General features: G+C 38.0%; 1 protein-coding gene across 6 annotated transcripts in view; it reads left to right on the top strand.

Annotated features, from left to right (window-relative positions):
• The window catches only part of LRBA (LPS responsive beige-like anchor protein), a 424,097-nt gene that overhangs the window by 45,282 nt on the left and 361,178 nt on the right, over positions 1-17,637 (top strand). For 5 of the 6 annotated variants that reach the window (XM_074867473.1, XM_074867476.1, XM_074867474.1 and 2 more), the window contains exons 3-16: positions 27-258; positions 387-487; positions 2,719-2,814; positions 6,673-6,794; positions 6,899-7,025; positions 8,241-8,360; positions 8,674-8,820; positions 9,676-9,873; positions 10,550-10,683; positions 11,947-12,055; positions 12,164-12,316; positions 13,334-13,502; positions 15,468-15,547; positions 17,072-17,134. In XM_074867473.1, the coding sequence (XP_074723574.1) occupies positions 27-258; positions 387-487; positions 2,719-2,814; positions 6,673-6,794; positions 6,899-7,025; positions 8,241-8,360; positions 8,674-8,820; positions 9,676-9,873; positions 10,550-10,683; positions 11,947-12,055; positions 12,164-12,316; positions 13,334-13,502; positions 15,468-15,547; positions 17,072-17,134 (1,851 nt within the window). The remainder of the gene's footprint in view (positions 1-26; positions 259-386; positions 488-2,718; positions 2,815-6,672; positions 6,795-6,898; positions 7,026-8,240; positions 8,361-8,673; positions 8,821-9,675; positions 9,874-10,549; positions 10,684-11,946; positions 12,056-12,163; positions 12,317-13,333; positions 13,503-15,467; positions 15,548-17,071; positions 17,135-17,637) is intronic. The other variant, XM_074867479.1, reaches the window with a different exon arrangement.

The raw sequence follows: 17,637 nt of genomic DNA on the forward strand, positions 1-17,637 counted from the left end.
TTTTTAAAAAATCTTTTGTCTGAAAGCTTGTTGGGGGCCACTTTGACTTGGAAATGAACTTTATCATCCAAGAAGGAGAGGGCATCACCTGCATGGTAGACTTGCTGGACAAGTGTGACATTACCTGCCAGGCTGAGGTGTGGAGCATGTTTACAGCAATCTTGAAGAAAAGTATACGCAATCTACAGGTGTGCACAGAAGTGGGGCTCGTTGAGCAAGTGCTCAAGAGGATTGATAGAGCTGACAACATGATCGCAGGTACAGTTTCACCCAGCGTCTGACCCACACTGTACTCCTTTTATGTAAAATCTCATGGAAACATAAATTATAGAAATTTGACATTGCATTTCATTAAGCAATTACATTGCTGTTCTTTTCCTTTTCAGATCTCTTAGTGGATATGCTGGGTGTGTTGGCTAGCTATAACTTGACAGTTCGAGAGCTAAAGTTGTTCTTCAGCAAGCTTCAAGGAGAAAAAGGGAGATGGGTAAAAGAAAACAAACTTGAAACCATTTTTCTAGTGTTGTTTATTTTTTTCCTAATGTTCCCAAGTTAAAAGGCTGTTTGATAACCTTTATAATAAGCAAATTTTAAATGTACCAAGAAATACAGGATGCTTTCTGGTATTATATCAAGGAATCTTTTTACTTGCAGGCAATTAAAATACAGAGAGTAGAATAGTGATGAAATTAAATTTCCTCATGGATCTGTGGACTGGATTGGTCTTTTGGAATACCTGAGAATAATGTGGTGACTCTCTAAGCAAGTGTTTTTATGCACACGTTTTAAATTTTGTAATTCCAATTATGTGAAATCGAAGGAAAAAGGATTAACTTTTTTTTTTAAACAAAAGAGAAGTAAATAAAAGATGTCTACATATGCAGTTCAATGTGCTCCTGTTTTCACATTGTTCTTCTTTACCTGAAGATTGAAAAAGTTTATCTAGTTAGGGAAGTGAGATGAAATGAAATTGAAAAGAAGGCAGTAAGCTCCAGCTGAAAAATCATATCGTGTGATTTCTCCTGTTCCTGTGTGAACTAGAAGGGGAGAAGAGAGTCTCCTTTTACTGTAGAGAACCTCTTTCCCTAAAGTAAAAATGTGTATGTTGTAGAGGTCACCAGATAAAGTTTTCTTTAACACAAAATTGTTTTGCTGGAATTGGGAGCTGTTTAAACAATTGTTTTACCTGCTTTGAATTTTAATTCAACTCCTTTTATCTCTAAATACTCTGCCTAGTGTAGAGAAAAGGTAGCACGGTGTCTCTGTTGACTTCAAATAACTAAAAAAAAAAAAATGTATTCAATATGAAAGCCAGTATGCACAAATAATATAGCAAATTTTAAAAGACCCTTTGAAATAAATAACTTTGGAGATCTTAACTTGTGCAAATAAAAACACTGAACTCTGACAGAGGGTTTAAACTTAATAATTGAACATGCAGAGTATATTTAAGCATAGATGAATTAAAGTTGTCTCTGTAACATTAACTTTTTCATTTCCTGTCTGTGCTATTTGCATTTAATTTCCTTTCTTTATTAAAAACTAAATATAGAGGAAAGGAAGAGAAAAATGCCACAGTTGCATTACTAAGAAGTTGCACAACTCCATAAATCTTAAAATCAGCAGTGCTGTAAAGATACAAAGTATTTGGCTACAACACAGGTTACCTAGTTGAATTCTATAGTGCTTGAAGACATCTAAGCAGTTCTCAGTGTTCCCTCCTCAATTTTAATTCAGATTCATGAAGCACTATTTGTCTGACTGTAATTTTGGTACATTTGAAATACTTGTAATGGATCATGCAGTGCTTGGTTTTCAGAGGGTGGCTCCTTACAAGAGGGGGAAAAGGGCACTTTCAGGAAAAGATCAGAAGTGTAAAATTGTAGTTTAAAAATAGATCTACTGGAAAGTTATGAAGTGGTAAAAAAAGACGCACAAAATTGTCCTGTCACTATGACCAGTATTTGCTCTACTTCTGTTGTGAGCTTATATACTTGATTTGGAGTTTATAGTTGCCGAGTATTGCAACAAAATCAGTGCAGAATTAGGGTGATGGTGGGGAAGTGTAAGTATGCACACTGAGCGCTCAGTTTAGGTGCTCCAAACCACCCATGAGACTTGAATCTTTCTCCATGGACTTATATGAAGGGATATATCTAACCAAAGACACTTTAATCTAGTATATGACTGTAGTCCTGGTGAAAATAGTCCTGTCTGCTGATTCCTCCCTCTCCCTTTTGCTGGGTATTCCCCATCTCCCTTGTGCTGGCACAGGTTTCATGCAGCCACCATCCAAAACTGCTGTAACTGAATATTGGTTTGCATTTGTTTTTCTGAAATTAGTTTTCCAGCTGGATCAATTAATTTAGCTCACTACAAACGCACACGAACGGTAGCGCTGATGGCGATGAACAGACAGAGGGACGAACGTTCAGGGTCAGTTTAGTTTATGCTGCATGAAAGTGGCTCTGGCCTTTTAAGCCTTTAATTTAGTTATCCAATGAATTGTATTTCAGTGCGCTCACTGGGTATTATGTGAAGGTATCCATGTTTCTTTGTTAATGTTGTTTATTGAAAGTGCTAAGTCTCTTAGCAGAGTATTACTCAACCATGTGCAAAGCTTTAAAATGTGACAAAATTCATTTTTTGTGTGTATAGTCTTTTCTTTCTTATAGGTGCGTGTTATTTATTTACAAGTGTAATAATTTTCTTTGTCAGCCACCGCATGCTGGGAAGTTACTGTCTGTGTTAAGACACATGCCTCAGAAGTATGGACCTGATGCCTTCTTCAACTTTCCAGGAAAAAGTGCTGCAGTATGTAGATCTTTTAAGTCTCTTGTTTGTTCATTTGTTGTTCTATTATGGCCATTGGTTATTTTTGTTTGTGGTGTTCTTTCATCTCATCTGTCATTGTCATAGATGTAGAGTTTTAACCAGATTTTTTTTCTCTGCCTGACACCTACGTTATGCCTAAATAAATCATGCTTATAATGAATGTGCATTATCACTACAGAAGGACAAATACTATTACATAACGAATATAAATGAGGTGCGCTTTGGTTTTTTTTCAGACTGGTTCACTTAAATCTTGTTGCAAGGAGTATCTGCCTGCTTTTCACTCCCATATTTCTGTGGGAATGGTGCTTGTGTTAGTATCCAGCTTGTATGAGAGTGACTTTGTGGTGGGTTGACCTTGGCTGGACACCAGATGCCACTGAGCTGCTCTATCACTCCCCTTTCTCAGTTGGACAGGGGAGAGAGAATATAATGAAAGACTTGTGGGGTGAGATGAGGACAGGGAGATCACTCACCAGTTACTCTCAGGAGCAAAACAGACTTGACTTGGGGAAACTAGTTTATTACCAATCAGATCAGAGTAGGGTAATTAGAAATAAAACCAAATGCTAAAACACCTTTCCCCCACCCCTCCCTTCTTCCTGGGCTCAACTTCACTCCCAGTTTCTCTACCTCCTCTTGCCGAGTGGCACAGGGGCACGGGGAGTGGGGGTAGCAGTCAGTTCACCACACACTGTCTTTGTAGCTCCTTCCTCCTCACACTCTTCCCCTGCTCCAGCATGGGATCCCATCCGTTGGAGATGGATGAACTTCTCCCATGTGGGGTTTTCCCACAGGCTTCAGATCTTCACAAACGGCTCCAGTGTGGGTCCCTCCCACGGGGTACAGTCCTTCAAGAACAGACCGCTCCAGCCTGGGCCCCCCACAGGGTTGCAAGTCCTGCCAGAAAAGCTGCTCCAGCATGGGCTCCTCTTCTTTGCCGGCTGAACGTGAGCCAGTAGTGTGCCCAGGTGGAAGAAGGCCGATGGTATCCTGGCTTGTATCAGCAATAGTGTGGCCAGCAGGGACAGGGAAGGGATCTTACCCCTGTGCTCGGCACTGGTGGGGCCGCCCCTCGACGACTGGGTTCAGTTTTGGGCCCCTCACTCCAAAAAGGCCATTGAATGACTCGAGTGTGTCCAGAGAAGGGCAACGAAGCTGGTGCAGGGTCTGGAGCACAGGTCTGATGGGGAGCGGCTGAGGGAACTGGGGGGGTTTAGTCTGGAGAAGAGGAGGCTGAGGGGAGACCTCATCACCCTCTACAACTCCCTGAAAGGAGGGTGCAGAGAGGGGGGATGAGTCTCTTGACCCAAGGAACAAGCGCCAGGACAAGAGGGAATGGCCTCAAGCTGCGCCAGGGCAGGGTTAGACTGGCCACTAGGAAGTATTTCTTTGCAGAAGGGGTTGTTGGGCGTTGGAATGGGCTGCCCAGGGCAGGGGTGGAGTCCCCATCCCTGGAGGGGTTGAAGAGTCGGGTTGACCCAGCGCTGAGGGGTCTGGTGGAGTTGGGAACGGTCAGTGTGAGGTTCATGGTTGGACTGGAGGATCTTCAAGGGCTTTGCCAACCGTGATGATTCTGTGATTCATGGGTCACAGGTGCTGCCAGGAGCCTGCCACAGCACGGGCATCCCACAGGGTCACAGCCTCCTTCAGGCACATCCACCTGCTCTGGCGTGGAGTCCTCTCCGGTCTGCAGATGGAGATCTGTTCCACCGTTAAGGGGACAGCCTGCTTCACCATATGCTTCACCATGGGCTGCAGGGGAATCTCTGCTCCAGTGCCTGGAGCGCCTCTTCCCACTCCACTGACCTTGGTGTCTGCAGAGTTGTTTCTCTCACATATTCTCATTCCTGTCTTCCATCTGCTGTTGTGCATCACCTTTTTCCCCCTTCTTAAATATGTTATCACAGAGGCGCTACCAGTGTTGCTGATCAGGACAGCTTTGGCTAGCAACAGGTCCATCTTGGAGCTAGCTCTGTTGAACATGAGGGAAGCTTCTGGCATCTTCTCACAGAAGCCACCCTTTGTAGTCCCCCCGGGTACCAAAGACTTGCCACGCAAATCCAATACAGCCTTACATCTAGAAACCTTTGCTAGTGAAACCACAGAAAGTGTTGAAGTAGAATGGCTATACTTGGACCGTGTGTTAGTTTTTTTAATGATCAGATGGTATGAAAAATGTATATTATTTATAAGAATTCTCTGAGAAAATGTGGATCCGAGAGATGTATATGCTGAATAATACTGAAAGAGGATTAAATTTAACAATGATTAGTCCTCTTGTAATTGTTCAGGTAACTGATTCATTTTTAAGTTCTATGGTGTTCACTTGAAAGAGAATTTGAAACTAAATAGATAGTTGGAAAACGCTGTGCAGAACTTTCTGTAGGAATTTAAGTGTATCAGCTCTTTTGCTCCTAAAATCTTAGGATGAAATAGTATGTTCAAAATTTCATGCTTAATTCTGAATAAGAATTTGAATAAGACTTAGATGACTCCAGTTTTCTTCGCGTAAACCCATTATCTTTCTGCCTCGCTGACTTGAGATTAAATTTCACCAACTTGATGACATAATATTTTTGGAATGAAAACTTGAGACTGAAAAATGCAGACTGCTAGAAAAATGCTTCTTCAGTTATGTTTATCACATGCAGCAGAACTTGGCAATAGACAGACATATTTTTGTTACTTCTGGCTATTCATGTACTGTTTTTGTATTTAACTTCTAATAATTGTGTTGAATACTTGAACTGTATGTGATACCGAGGTCCCTCAGTAACCTTAGTGTGAATATTCTTACCTATTTTTAAATTAGGAAGTCTTAGAAATTAAGTATTTAATATGATTACTCCAGGATCCATGGTGAGTTAAACCAAATGATAGTGCTACCAGTTCTCAAAAGTTGGGCTCAGACGTGCAGACTGATTAGTTAACTGGTATAGAGAAGGATTTATAGCATTTTGTTTGGATGGGGATAGCTGAATGGAGCGTGGGAGCATAATAGGAGTCTGGCGACACTCAAGTTCTTTGATCTTTTTTGTTCATTGGTATTGATCATCTGGACAGCATCTTTGATCAGAGTTTATGGCAGTCTTAGTTGAAGTGTGTATTGCAAATCTGTGCAGCAAAACAGTAGAAAGTTAATAGTAATGTTAAAAAAAACCCTAACCAAACAAAAAAACCCACACAGTAAAACTCCACTGTTCGAAACAAAGGGCTCCGCCACACGGTTTATAACTTAAGAGCTTTTGAGCTAACACAGTGTTTGATATAAACATTTTGGCTGGTGGGGATTGTATTACATTTCTTTTAAGGAAGTTTGTAAGTCTGTGATATTCTAACTGGAAGACTACATAGACGTGAGTTTCAAGAGAGAAAAGAATCTGTGAAGTGAAATGTATATGATTGTCTTTTTGTGGCCAGCTTCTTTTTCGTAATCAGTTAACTTCCTGAATGCAAACAGTATGTGAAAATAAGTTTATAAATGTGATTATTCTGTCAGGTTACCACAAAACCAAATCAACCTGAATTTGCATTTTGAGGAGGTTTTTATGCTGTAAGGCTTCCACTAAAGCATTTATTTTTTGAAATGTAGGTTCCTAATAATAATAATATTTTTTGATATATAAAGAGCAGTTTTTAAATATGTAGGTTAATTAAATATTTTCACAATGGAGTACAAAAAGCACAGAAGTTAGGCCAGATTTTTTTAGTATAGAGGAACTGTACTTGTTTGTTGTGTACACATTTGTAGTGTCTATCTGTAGTGTATGTCTTAAGCTGTATACCCTTAGTATTCCGATGTTTATCTTTCTACATGAATAACTTTTTCTTTAGGCTATTGCCTTACCTCCTATAGCCAAGTGGCCATACCAGAATGGGTTTACTTTCCACACTTGGCTAAGAATGGATCCTGTAAATAATATCAACGTGGATAAGGATAAGCCTTACTTATATTGGTGAGTACTATGTAAAACCATATTTCTGATGTTCAATTTCTATTAATTGTTCAATGATTTCTGCTTCCATCTGTATATGTGCTGATTTTGTTCTAATTCATTAGTTTTCGAACAAACAAAGGACTCGGTTATTCTGCTCACTTTGTTGGAGGCTGCTTGATTGTAACGTCCATAAAATCAAAGGGAAAAGGTTTCCAGCACTGTGTAAAATTTGATTTCAAGCCACAAAAGGTGAGTAAAAATAATAAAATCTTTCAAACAGGTTGCATGAATTTAAAAATGTCACCTAGGGGGAGTGTTGTAGCTATTGATTAGCCTTGTCTTTCTGTATAAGAGCAGTTGTACTGGAATGAGCAAAACAAATTTGTGTTCTGAATTCTTACTTGTTTTGAATTTTATTTATAAGAAAGAGGTAGAAAATGCAGTTTATCAGAAGTTTTATGAATTTGTGAGACTTGTGTGAGTTCTCTGAGAATTCTTAGTACGTATACACAGCTTGAAGGTTACAAGACTTATTTTTTTTCCTCCTCTGTTTATACTGTGTTTTCTGCCATCTCCAGACATTCCCTTCTCCTTTTCCTAAAGAGTTTTGCTAAGGCCCCTCTTTATGTCATTACTTACTCAATGTGGACAAATGCAGTGTTATTTTAAGAAAGCATGATTAAAACCCCACATTTTGTTTTCCTAATCAAGCTAGGACTATTAATAGGAGTTTGGTGGTCTTACATGTGGGAGAGCAGATTAATTCTTGGAAGAATGTTATACTTTACATTCACTTAGGTTGTCTGGAAAACAGTCTCCTTGCATTTGGTACTTCATGTATCTTTTTAAATGTAAGAATTAAAATATGAGTTATTATGGGTGTTCAAGACTTGCTTGCCTATTAAGTAGTATTATGCAGTGTTGAAAATATTTCCTTTTTCAATTCTGCTAATGTTTCTGGAGCAACTGGTGTAAACATTTTGTGGAAGAACAGGCCTCCTCAGGAATTTCTTATCAGTAATCCCTTGCTGTAAATATGGATTCTGTTTGTGATAATTTGACATGCACAGCCTTTGAAAATCTTTAGTCTGGAGCCATCCTTGTTCTTTGGAATGACAACGTTTGCAGCAGTCCATCATGCGAAGAGTAACCCAACTTAAAACTTATTTGCACAGTGGTTTCACTGTAAATTTGGTTCAGCGTTGCCATGAAGATTTTTTGAGTTTTGTGCCATAATTATCTTTTAAGCTTCTGTGTCTACTTTTTTGTGGAAAAAATGGCATGTTATCCTTTGACATAGCTATGCAAGAAAACTCATCAATGACTTAATCTTTTCTAAATAAAATAAATCTTTCAGTCTTAATTTAGTTCACATAAAAAAAAATAGTTGAATGTGCCTCACTTTAATGCATGAGCTACTTTAAGTGTCTATAGAATTGTATCAATTGTTTTCTTATCATTTAGTGGTATATGGTTACTATAGTGCACATCTATAACCGCTGGAAGAATAGTGAACTTCGATGTTATGTGAATGGGGAACTGGCATCTTATGGAGAAATAACATGGTTTGTCAATACCAGCGATGTAAGTAATCCCTGTATACTAATACCTATAGTTGACTATCTTGATGGATTAAATAGATATCTGTTGCCATTTTCTTTAAAATCTCTTCCATTTAATGGATTTTTAAAAAAATATTGAAACAAAATTAATAACTTGCTGGTAGAGGAGTAGATTCTGCTTTTATACGCCTCGGAACTTAAAGTTTATTTCTGCCAAGACCCTCAAATGCTTGTTTATGTAAAAATAATATGCCCTGATAATATGTATATTCTTTGCATAATTTGCTTGTGTAGCCTAGATTAAACCCTGTTACTGGGTTCTGTTTCGTTTTCAGACATTTGACAAATGTTTCCTGGGTTCTTCAGAAACAGCAGATGCTAATCGAGTGTTTTGTGGGCAAATGACATCCGTTTACCTTTTTAGTGAGGCTCTCAATGCTGCTCAGATCTTTGCCATTTATCAGCTTGGTCTGGGATATAAGGTATTTTAGAACTGATTGTGAAGTTTCCAAAGTTTAATTCTGATAAGACTCTTTATGGTGGGTTTTAGGAATGTTGTGACACTTCTGTGTTGCTCTAAAAATGTTCTTACTGTGTAATCTTTTTATGAAACTCTTTCATGTTTCTTCTGTAGCCTATGTATCACCTCACAAACTACAAGTAAGCATTAATTCAATTATTTAATTTTTTATAAAAAGTAAATTTGTGTTCTGTTTACTTCTCAAAATTTCCATGTTGGTGATAGGGAGAGGGAGAACCACCACTGTTATCTCTGGCTAGGCTCTTCTCCATTGAGGCTGAAAACTGTAAATCAAGTATGATGTATTTGTTTTAGAAATGTAGCTTTATAGTTAGCTAGTCAGTTTTTTTAATGTGTGAAGTTAGTGCTGAGGATTAGTTTTGTTGCAGTGATTTATTATTTGTTTTGTCATAGCCTGAGGGGCACTAATTGAAGACTGTTATTCCCTAGCAGCTGTACAAACATATGCTAAAAAAGATGGTTCCTATTCTGTCTGCTCCTCAGTTATTAGTTCCTTCTGAGTGAACATTGCTGACTGTCATTCTGTTTCCTGGCTAATGTGTTTCTTTTACATACCCACCATTTTGGCAATGTCACTCTTCAGGGGTCAAAAAAAAAATAAATCTGCAGTTCTAACTCTGTAAAACTGACTTTGAGTTAATGTTCTTATGAGACCCCTTCTTTCTGAAATATTGCTAGATTGAGGAAGCAATGTTGTAATCATTTTTTGGTAACAGTTGTGTTCTGAACCATATTCTCAACATGTGTATATTTTTTTTTTTCTTTTTCCCTTCCTCAACCCTGCTCCCCAATCCAGGGAACATTCAAATTCAAGGCAGAAAGTGATCTCTTCCTTGCTGAACATCACAAATTGTTACTATATGATGGCAAACTGTCCAGTGCTATTGCTTTTATGTACAATCCAAGGGCTACAGATGCACAGCTGTGTCTAGAGTCATCCCCTAAGGATAACCCTTCTATTTTTGTTCATTCACCACATGCCCTCATGCTGCAGGTATTTCAACTTTTTCATAGATTTGTAGGATACAAATGATTTCTGTTTGAAAATCCTAAAAATCAAGTTTTATAGGGATTTGGACAAGATGGGGAACTGCTGATAGGTTGGATTTTTTGGTTGTCCCTGCTGCGACCTCCCCTGTTTGTTGAATTAATGTGGATGCACAAGAACAGTGAGAAAAAAAGTTTATTTTATCAAAGTGACAACCAAAAAAATGTCAGTATTACAAAGACTGTGTTAACTTTTCCAAAAAAATCCCTGATTTCTGACATATGTTCACTCCTCTACAGATATTACCTATCTCCCATTCTTTGCCTTGTTGATGATACCCTTTTCTTCCCTATGCTTTGAATGCCTTAATCTTTTAATTTATCAGAAGCTTTTCATGTGTTCTGTTCTAGAGCTTCTCTATTACTAAAGACTTGTTTTAGAGTTTGCAGGCCACCTCCTGTATATTCATCTGAGGGTCTACACTGTAGACTGTGTCTAAAGCAGTAGGTTAGCCAGACTTGGCCATTTAGTGTGGCTGTGGCAGCCAGTTTGTACTTCTGGCCATTTCTTTTTATTTGGTAGTAATACAGTTTTTATATTGAAGACATTTCAAACTATTTCTAACAAACCTTTTAAGAGTTTCTGCAGGAGATTTCAATATTTCTTAATTCTTCTTTGTCAGGACGTGAAAGCAGTCTTAACGCATTCTATCCAGAGTGCCCTGCACTCCATTGGAGGGGTACAGGTACTTTTCCCTCTCTTTGCACAGTTAGACTATAGGCAATATTCATCGGACCACATTGACACAACTGTTTGGTGAGTGCATGTGCTTGCTTCGTTCTGTTCTTCATTTCTTTTTAGGGAAATTATCTCATGCTTCAATAAGCAGTGTAGTGGTTTAAATTGTATTGTGCAAAAATGAATTATGTCTAACAACAAAAAGGTGGCCTTGTTACAGGCGGGACCTTAAAGCGAAGTGTTCATTTGTACCAAATTTTCTATGAAAGTTCACACAGAATCAAAGTTTCTACTTCACAATTTTTCTGTGTAACAGAATTACAGACAATTTTCTTGAGCTTATTCCTGTCATGGAGAAAATCCACTGGGGAAGGCTTCAAGAGCAACTCCAGGAAGGATGAATTTTTCAGCTACCTGAAGTTATTCCTTGGAATTTTTTGGGTTTTTTTACCTGCAGGCTTTTTGGAATATACTGTTATTCAGTGTTACTGCTGGGCTTTTCCTCTGGTTTCAGCTGTTTCGACTCAGTCCAGCTTTTGAACACCCAGGCACAGAAACTGGTGGAGCTCCCAAATTAGAGTAGTATTAAAAGCGAAGGGATTGCTTTTTAGATACCTGGTGTAGTTTGCTCTGTTTTATTGCAGTTGTAGTTTCATGACTGTTTAAAGATGATCTACATCTTGTTGCTAAGATGGGGTGGTCATGATGTTCCTTTGGCCCATTTGTACATTCCTGGGCCTCCCTTGAGCTGGATCAGACTTGGGATCTATGCGATGAGTCAGGGTTTTGATTTAGTTGCAAACTGGCCCAGCAATAGAGGGCTTTTCAGCTGGCTGAGGTCTGGATTCATAGGCCCCAGTGCTGTGACATAAGGGGAGTGGCACGAGCATTCCTTCTGGCAGCAGCACAGAGTTTGAATTAGCTTGAACCAATAATAAATCTGTGTCTAGAAAAATATCACCAATATCTGCTCATCTGAAAGCAGTAGGAAGTAAAATAGCATTTGTTACTGATCTTGCAGAAGTTTGTAAGTGAAGCAAAGGGAAGTACACAACTGTTGCCTTTCTGCATTTTCAGAATGTATTTTCAGAAGAACTTTGCTATTGCATGGTTATCTCAGAATCTAGACTTTCAAGTTAGAAATGCATTAATTAAAAGCAAGAAGTTAGAGCTTTCAAAATTTAGTCTTGCTTTTTGTTTTAAAAACTCTGATCTGAGCCTTTATATAACACATTAAATGTATCTCTGGGCTCTGTGATGGAACTGTTAATATGGGAATACTTTGTGTCTCATTGTAACCCTTTAAAACATGTTTCCTTAATAAAACATTGTATTTTCCAGTTCTACTTTACTGGCTTTCATCATGGAGTTGTTGAAGAACTCCATTGCTATGCAAGAACAGATGCTTTCCTGTAAGGGCTTCCTTGTGATAGGATATAGCCTAGAAAAGGTAAAGCAAGTCTTTCTTGATGTCTTACAATAATGTTGAATTTTTCGGAGATAAATACTTTTCCTAGACTGTTGCAGGGCTCTTCCTTAAGCAGACCTTCTTTTACAGTCTTCCAAAGCCCATGTTACCCGAGCTGTACTAGAACTTTGCCTTGCCTTTTCGAAATACCTGAGCAACTTACACAATGGGGTGCCGCTACTGAAGCAGCTGTGTGATTATGTTCTCCTTAATCCTGCAATATGGATTCATATACCAGCACAGGTAAAATTGCTTATTCTTATGAATAAGGTATCTTATGATGTATTGATTTGAGAGCGTTAAGACTAAGCCTGGACTCCAAGAATTATAGGTCCTGGCTCCCCAGCAGAAATAATACAGAAACTGTTTCCAGACTCTGGTTTTCTGCATGTAACTGTCGAGTTTTGCAGGCTCCCAGGGTGTTCAAGGAGTTTGGAAACCTGCAGTGTTCTGCAGAGCAGAGTTGGGAGTGACTTCTGGAGTCCCTGACCCAGTCCACTGACCCAAGTCTCAGTGTTGCAGATTGAGAAGAATTTTGGATGGGTTAGTTGGCAAAAACCCAGCACTTTTAAGAGAAATTATCCTGGGTGTCCGGTTTGAAGTCTTTATTTAAATTGACATATTCCCTGCAGACTGTTTTGGTGAATCTGTGTTCTCTGAGAGCGAACAGCTTGAATGGAAACTTTCCAGTTGTTTCTACTTGAAACCTTCTTACCAAATTTTTTTGATCCTCTCCATAAGGGTTTGGTTTGCATTTCAAAAACTGCGACAGCATTAACAATGCTGCTGTTGAAGTTGTCGTAAAACTTTTGTTTGCTACAGCTAAATTAAATTATTGTGTATTATTTAAGTCATTATTTCTCAGAAGAAGAAGGGAAAGAAGACATGTAAGTAATTAAGCCTATAATAATTATGCACCTTTCTGTAATACTTCATGTGTGACCCTGTTCTGAACAGAGAGGTTGGACTAGATGATCTCCAGAGGTGCCTTCCAATCCCAGCTGTCTGTCATTGTGTGAATACCATGCTTTCATGCTCCTATGAGTGTGGACTAGCTTAAACCCCACAGCACTCTCTAGTTTTAGAAATAAAATGAAATTTTTCATCAGTTTGCAAGGGTTTTAAGAGCTTTGTGATTGAGCTATGCAGAGAAAATCTACTTCTTTAAGACATTTTAATAAATGAAATTTAAGAACGCAGTTGTCTGACGTGCTGCAATTTTGCTGTAATGATTTTTGATCTCCTGATTGGGTGTTGTAGGTTCAGCTGGTACTCTACACGTACCTATCTACGGAGTTCATTGGCACTGTTAACATATATGGTGCGATCCGACGCGTTGGGACAGTTCTTTTGGTCATGCATACCTTAAAGTACTATTACTGGGTAGTGAATCCTCAGGATCGCAGTGGTATAACTCCCAAGGGCATAGGTATGTATTCATTTCTACTCTCACAAGCTGGTTTGTTTTAAAAAAATCTTGTATACATTGTATAGAATAGAACTGTAAATACTCCAGAAAGAATTTTATTTTAGTGGGGTGGGTTCACTGTGACAGTTCAAGCAGTGTGCTTTTGCCCATAGGATGTTCTTGAAAGTTTTTTTTTCACCATCTAATGGAAACTTTCTTCAGAAGTATCTTCTGTCATCGAAGACCTACATGAATTAATACTAGGTAGAAGTGGTCAGAGAAATAGTAGGGTTTTGGAAATGTAGAGCTGTGCCTGGGAGTGTGGTCTCTTTATGGAACTTGTTCAAGTACTGGACAGTCTTTAAATGCTTGTAAGATCTATTGATAATAGCAGTATAGCTGAAAACAAGCATACTGAGTCTATCTGACAGGTGTAGGGATCTGAACTTGTTGGAAAAATGCTTAATAAGCATCCTTAATCCAGACAGTTAATTTATGGTCAAAGAAGTAATAAGAAATTTAGAACAGGTGTTTAGTACTTGGCACAGAACAAGAACAAGATCCTAAGAAAAAAAACCAGAAAGGGGGTAGCTGCTTGACTAAGAAATCCAGTGCTGTAAAAGGAACTGGGAGAAGTGAAATGTGCACCAGCATAACACAAACACGTGCAGATGGAACTGGCACAGATAAGGGAATTAATTTGGAAGTCTGACTTTATAACTCTTCTAATTGTTGTTGTGTGTTTTCTGGGGTTGGGCACACAGCCTTGGCAAAGGGTGAATAACTTATATCTCTACTCTCCCCTGTAAAGAAGAAAGGCTCTGGAATATCAGACAGGAGCAGGTGATGAGAGAGAGTTAGATGTCCTGGAAGCAAGTGCTCCTTAGATGTGTCACGACTTCCTGTCACCGGCTTCTCAAAATGATCAACCCTTCCTGTTAGAGGGTTGCAAAGATTGTTTTGTAGTATTTTGCATCCTGTAAGAAGCAAAATGTGTGTGTGTTCTCCTTTCTTTTTATTGAAGACAGAAATTTACTTAATTAGTTTCTGAACTGGATTTATTGAGCTTGAGGCAAGTGTACGTGTAGGATGGGTAGTCTTACTAATGGAGTTTAATGGCTTATTTTGACTAGACCAGTCTATATTGAAATTGTTCTTAAAACAAATATGCCTGTGGGCCTATACTGTATAAAACCAGACCCCTATGATCACATATATTTGCTAGTTGGTTTGCATTTTGCTGAAGATTAAGATCAAAAGAACTGTGAACCTATGAGCAAATGTAAAAACTATCCCTAGAAATGTGTTTGCAACAGTTCATTTGCTTTCTGTATGAAAGCTCTTACTTGGCTTTGACATTTGGCTGCACCTGTTTTTTTAACCTTGCCTCTCCTGGGAACTGCTCAGTGTTGGAGTATTTAAAATGTTTCAGTGAAAGTCTGCTTTATACAGGAGTGGCAGAAGCAAGTCCTTTTGACTTTGTTAAATTAAGTCATGGCTTTCAAGGTAATCTTTATGTATAGCAATGTAAGATTGGTTTTCTTTTTGTTGTGTATATAGCTAATGTGTAATAATGGCATGCAGTTCTTCCTTTGAGCTTTAGCAAAACTCTAAAAGCAATTGTAAACTGCAAAAATTTGAAATCTGGAAATTCTGACACAAAGTTCTCGTATCAGTCTTATTCCTTGCATGAAGTTGGTTCATAGACACTGTAAGGAAGTGGTAAAATCATGAAAAGACTTTAGAGGAGTTTAGAAACTGTATTTAATAAAAGTCTTAGTAGAAGCTCACTAGTTGGGTGTTTTGCTAATAAACAGTGATAAAACGCATTACTGTGTTCTAGTCTGAAGTGGAGGAAATATAACTTTATTAGAATTGTGCCCTCTTCGGCCAGAAAAGGCCTTTTATTTTTCTTTATGTGAAAATGCACACTATGCTAATAATGACTGCTAATTTGCATTTCATATATTTACTTTTCTTTTGTAGACGGGCCACGGCCTACTCAAAAAGAGATTTTATCTCTGCGAGCATTCTTGTTGATGTTCATTAAACAGCTAGTGATGAAGGTAGGATAACTAAATTCTGATAGGATGTCTAAGTTTCCTTTCATAAAGAAATGCCTTTAGTACAGTATTTTTTTCTAAGCATGTTGAATTTTGTAAACAAATAAGTAAACAGAAATACCATGTAAGGTGCCTCGTTTTGTTGTGGTTCTTGCCACAGACAGCAGTGCTAAAGATGTGTTTTTCTCCTTTTAAAGCTGTTTTTTATCAAAAGTGGAGCTGTTAAGTCATTAACTTAGAAATGTTCACTACTGGGGAAATAAGTATTTAATTCCTTTTTTTTTTAATGAGAACAATATCACCTGCATCAGAAGTGCTTAAAGACTTAAGAGCAGCATTTGACATTATATGCTGTGGGTCAGTGGGACAGAGGAGGATAAGAAAGACTCTATCAATAAGTTTCACCACTGCGTATTAGATGTTAGAGCAATATTGAAATTCAACAGTTTTACTGCTTATAGACTCTTCTTAACCCTTTCCTGTTGTAAGCACTGATCTCTCCCTTCTCTCCCTTCTGTAGGCTGAGTTGTCTGTGTTTGAATCCAGCTCCCTTTTCCCCTCTTCCCCTGTGTTACCAAGGAACCAGTATGCTACGGGCTGTAGCCCCAGCAGTGTGGAGCAGTAACTACCAGAAAAGTTCTGCTCTTGACTCTTGTACTCTTACTTCAATTGCAGAACCAATTTAAAGAATCAGGGACAATTTAGCTATCAAACTCTAGAAGACTTTCGTTAAGTGTAATTTTCATGTTAAAAAAAATTTTAAAAAATTTCTGTCAGAGATTTGTAACTTGGGCTGTTTTGGATAGTTTCTCAAGGTCGGTGAAAAGCATGTCCATCATAAAAGGTTGATTCTTCTGCAAACTTTTTATTTGTACACAGTGGTGCAAAGTCTTTTCAGAAAATGAGAGACTTGCTTTAAAAAATAAAAGCCCTAGAAATGAACAAGCCTGCTTTTCTCTACCCTCATCCTGTTCTTAGAAACCATTGTTTTTGGTGTTTTTTTTTTAACAAAAAGACCTCGAGGCATATTCCTGCCATAGATGCCATAAATGATTTAAATTTCTGCAAAGTTGATAACAACTGAAGATAGGATTCCGTAGTGGAAAATAAGAAGCAAACTTAGCTGTAGGCATAGCTAATGGGCTTATAATTAAACATCCAGGTCTACTTTTGAATCTTCTTTGCCACCTTAATTTATTTCGACTATTGATAGGAAGCTCTCAGTTCAAATTATCTATATCAGTTATCATGTGTTACTCCTAACAATTTCATGTACTATATTACTATCTAGCTTATTTTCATACCTGTATTGGAGTTGTCTTAAAAGCACTTTTATAACCTTCTGTGGGTATTTTCTGGGCAGCAAAAAAAGCTACCTTCCATCTATGAAGCTATTATAGTACCAAGTAAAAACAAATTTGTCTTGTGGGACTTCTCTGTATATAACCATTGCATGTAATAATGGTCTTTTGGGAACAGTACTTTTGTACTTGAAAGATGACAGTTAAAACCTGATTGTTTTTGAAGGACTATGGAATAAAAGAAGATGAACTGCAGGCTATCCTCAATTATCTGCTCACTATACACGAGGTAATTTTTAATTTGGGGGGTGTGTGGGTGGAGAGGTGTACTACTACTGCTGTTTGTGATCATCAAATATTTGAGTATCTTCAAATATTACCAGCTTTATGCCACAAGATGGCTCTGTAGAGGAAGTAGCAAACATTGTCCAACTCTCTTCAGTGTAGTGTGCTGAATTGCCAATATTCTTGCAGTGATTTAAGCACTATGTTCAATGTTAGATTGAAGTTCATTAAGCCAGTAAGTCAAAATGGTTTCTTATGTTGTTCTGCAAACTGATTTACCAAGCAGAAAAACAGATGGTGAGACTGACTTTTAAAAAAAAAGACAAAACCTTGTTTTATGCTGCCTCAGTAATATTTTTTCGTTTGTTTTTCTCTCCTTTTTATTTTGCTTCTTAAATAAAGCAATAAAATTGAAAACATGCATTAAAAAATAAAGATGTATGTTAATGGCATCTAAGAGAAGCATATAAACTTAATTGGGAGAAAATGTTGGTTACCACTGATACA

This window comes from Strix uralensis, chromosome 4, assembly GCF_047716275.1.
Source record: "Strix uralensis isolate ZFMK-TIS-50842 chromosome 4, bStrUra1, whole genome shotgun sequence".
Classification (NCBI taxonomy): domain Eukaryota; kingdom Metazoa; phylum Chordata; class Aves; order Strigiformes; family Strigidae; genus Strix; species Strix uralensis.